This window comes from Kryptolebias marmoratus, linkage group LG17 (genome assembly GCF_001649575.2).
Source record: "Kryptolebias marmoratus isolate JLee-2015 linkage group LG17, ASM164957v2, whole genome shotgun sequence".
Classification (NCBI taxonomy): Eukaryota; Metazoa; Chordata; class Actinopteri; order Cyprinodontiformes; family Rivulidae; genus Kryptolebias; species Kryptolebias marmoratus.
Window position 1 is genome coordinate 3216917 of NC_051446.1, and position 3424 is coordinate 3220340.

At 38.2% G+C, this 3424-nt stretch overlaps 1 protein-coding gene across 1 annotated transcript in view; it reads right to left on the reverse strand.

Moving 5' to 3' along the window:
• The window catches only part of spg11 (SPG11 vesicle trafficking associated, spatacsin), a 112292-nt gene that overhangs the window by 53812 nt on the left and 55056 nt on the right, over positions 1-3424 (reverse strand). The window contains exons 24-25 of the mRNA XM_017438613.3: positions 3069-3228; positions 2554-2826 (exon numbers count right to left, since the gene is read on the reverse strand). Coding sequence (XP_017294102.1) covers positions 2554-2826; positions 3069-3228 — 433 coding nt within the window. The remainder of the gene's footprint in view (positions 1-2553; positions 2827-3068; positions 3229-3424) is intronic.

Consider the following 3424-nt stretch of genomic DNA (forward strand, 5'->3'; position numbering starts at 1 on the left):
AAACAAGGATTCTAACGAGCCTCTATTGTTAGGAGAGTGAGAACTATTTGCAAGTTATCCATCTAACATCACATCTCAGCTTTAAAAGCTCAACTCCACACTCTCTATTTCTGAATTGAGAAAGCTCCTCGGATGAGAAGCGAAACGTCTTCAACTACAGAATAGAAGTCCAGTTGTTTTTGTTTTTTTAACCCTTTTTTGAATTTTTACCATGGCCTGGATGACTGAGAATCTACACCACCTGATTTGTTAAGTTGAGGTTTTTAAATCCTAGTTTAGTTTATACTGGCTTATTATCAGTTTATTATATCTTAGTTTGGTTTTCCTCAGTTTATCTTTAGTATGACTTGTTTTAGATAAGTTTAGCTTTTTACATCCAAGTTTTCTAGCTTAGTTTATCTGTTTATGTTACTTTTGCTCATTTATTTTATTTAGATTATCTTAGCTCATGTTGTAGATAAGTTTAGTTCAACATTTTTATTGTTGTGTGTGTTTTCATGTTGTAAAGCACTTTGACCAGTCAGAGATGAAAAGCACTGCAGAGGGTGGTGCGCTCAGCTGAGGACCTCACTGGCGGCAGTCTCCCCTCCATCCAGAACATTTACCAAAGCCGGTGCCAGCGTAAAGCATGCAGCATCATCAAGGACCACTCCCACCCCGCAAAAGGACTGTTCCGCCTGTTACCTTCTGGCAGGAGATACAGGAGCCTTCCAGCGCGCAACCAAACGACTCAAGGACAGTTACTATCCACAGGCTGTCAGAATACTGAACTCTTGACAATAAAACGCTAAACAACACCATGTGCAATAACTTCATGTGAAATAATACCAAGTGCAATACGTATAACATCTCAATCTGCGATTACTATTTATATCTTTTTATTAATGCCACCCGCACCACTACATATGTGTATATTCCCCCTCACATATCCTGTGAACCTTGTAAATATTTCTTACTCTTCTTACTCTTTCTTACTCTACTTATGTCTTACTCTATATCGCATGCCATTAATACTTCCTGCGACTTGTACGGTCCTTCTCATCCAAAGCATTTCATTGCATTGTTGCCCTGTGCTACGTGCATATGACAATAAACAATCTTGAATTTTGAATCTTGAACCGCATTGTTGCTGAAAAGTACTATATAAACAAATTTGACTTGACTTGTATGTCAGCCAACATGGCAGCAAGGTGCCCTGGTTCCAGGCACGATTCAATCATCCTAAAAAACAGCTGGTTGGGTATAGACTACAAGGTTGCCCACTGCAGGATGGGGAGGCTTCTTGGTGATTAAATTTATAAAATTGTCCTAATATCAATCTCCCTGATATTCGCATGAACATCATCAAACGTCATCTTGTCTTAACATAGTCATTGTTAGTCAGTTGTTCAAGTGAGTGACTTCAGAGCATTCTACCAAGCCCCTTGGTGCCCTTTTGTATACAGTAGTTATATCAATAAACACATGCATAATGTTGAAATGCCTCATCTCCAGTGCACTTGACAGCAGTGACAGCTGACTGCCACTCCTCTTGCACTCAAATCTAATGCCAGTTCAGTTCAGTTCACTTATATAGCACCAAGTCACAATAAACGTCGTCTCAGGGCACTGTACAAAAACATTCACATACATTTTAAAAGCCAATTAGAAAATATAAGGCAGCGAATTGTGTTGAATTTACACTTCATCACAGTCTCTCTGCCAGAGGAGTGTGTGCCTGCCAATCTGGTCGCCATATATGGAATAGCTGAAATAACTGAATAGCTGCCCTAAATAGCTGACTTCCACAATTGTACAGAGAATACAGAGATTGCTTGTCCCATGACTTCTTAAAACAAAAAAAAAAAAAACAACAAAAAAAAAAAAAAAAAAAAGCTCAGACAGACTCGTGCAAATATTTTGCTAATCATCAGTTGTTGGATTAACACTGGCAATGGAAAAATTATCCAACCCTAATTGTTACACCCATAATATAGAATAATATAATAAGTGTACCCTAACATCTTAGAGCAGAGCGAAAAGAACAGTGAGACTAATGTCCCCTCTGTGAAACTGACCACTCTGAGACACACAGCCCATCAGTCTCACAAACTGCTCAAGATTTTCAATTTGAGATTAAAAATAGGTGTTCTGGTCTCTACTGGTGGGTTAAGGAGAAGGTAACATTAAACCGTCTTTTAGAGCTCAATTGTTAGTTTCGGGATTAAATCTAGTTTCAGTGCAATTTAGTTTTATTCAGTTAATTTATATAGCACCAGTTAACAACAAAACTCATCTCAGGGCATAATACAAAGTAATACAAAAAAACTAATTCAACTAATCTAGACTGAAATCTAAAGCTAGATACCCAATCTAGATGCATCAGTTTATTATGCCTTTCTACCAGTAAAATCTGATCCTTTTTGTTTCCCAAAAGGAGTGTGTCATCCATGAAAAGTTGAATGGAAATGTGTTTATTAACATGGGTTTGATTCTCGAGATACTGTGATAAAAAAATGTGTAACTGTGTTCATCATGTGATTTTTACAGTTTTTTGTGGAGAGTCACATGTACCTGCAGACAGGCAGCCAGTACTGCTAGCACTGGGCACTGCTGATCCAAGGCCTTATGTAGGAGGTACCTACATGGCACCGGCTCTTCCTGGCTCTGCAGGAGGACCTGAAACACCTCAATGGGATGCTCCAGACTCCCAGAGGACTCTTTTGTTCTCTGAGATTCTGACTGTTCCCCAGGGCCCCTCCTTTGTCTATGAATCTGCAAGTCCTGAAAGACAAGATTCAGGTGGGCCTCCAGCGAGGGGCCAAACCGAGACACCAAGGACCGCACCTACAGGAACAGCCAAATATGGTCATAAGAGATTGTTTGTCCCAACAGGAACAAAGATACCATCACTCTAAAATTAATATTGCTTTAAAAAGATTGGTATATTTATTTGACACTTTTTAGACCATAATCCTGCTTTTATGTGATGAAGTTAAATAAAATGATAAACAGGATGTTGAATCTTTTGGAGCAAAAACCGTAAAAATGCCAGACATCCTGACCTATGTGTGTGTGTGTGTGTTTACCTGCTTAGGTGGAAAGTTGTGAAGCTGGACAAATACTAAGAAGTGGATAAACTGTCTGTCCTCAGCACAATGGCTGGGATAAACTGGACTAAGCTTCAGACTGTGGAGTTGACAGAACTGAACAGGTAACGCCCACTCCTGAGCTGCCTCATATGACGACCTTAAAAAAAATAAAAAGTATAATATTTACAAGGCTTAGACTACACTTATCAATCTCAAATATTAACACAGAAAATACTAACAAAGTAAAAAGCCTTCGCTAGTATGAATTCAAACTATAAATATAAATTATAATAAAATAAAAATTTGACTCTTTCTCGTAAAGAAAACTGTATAATATATATATATATATATAT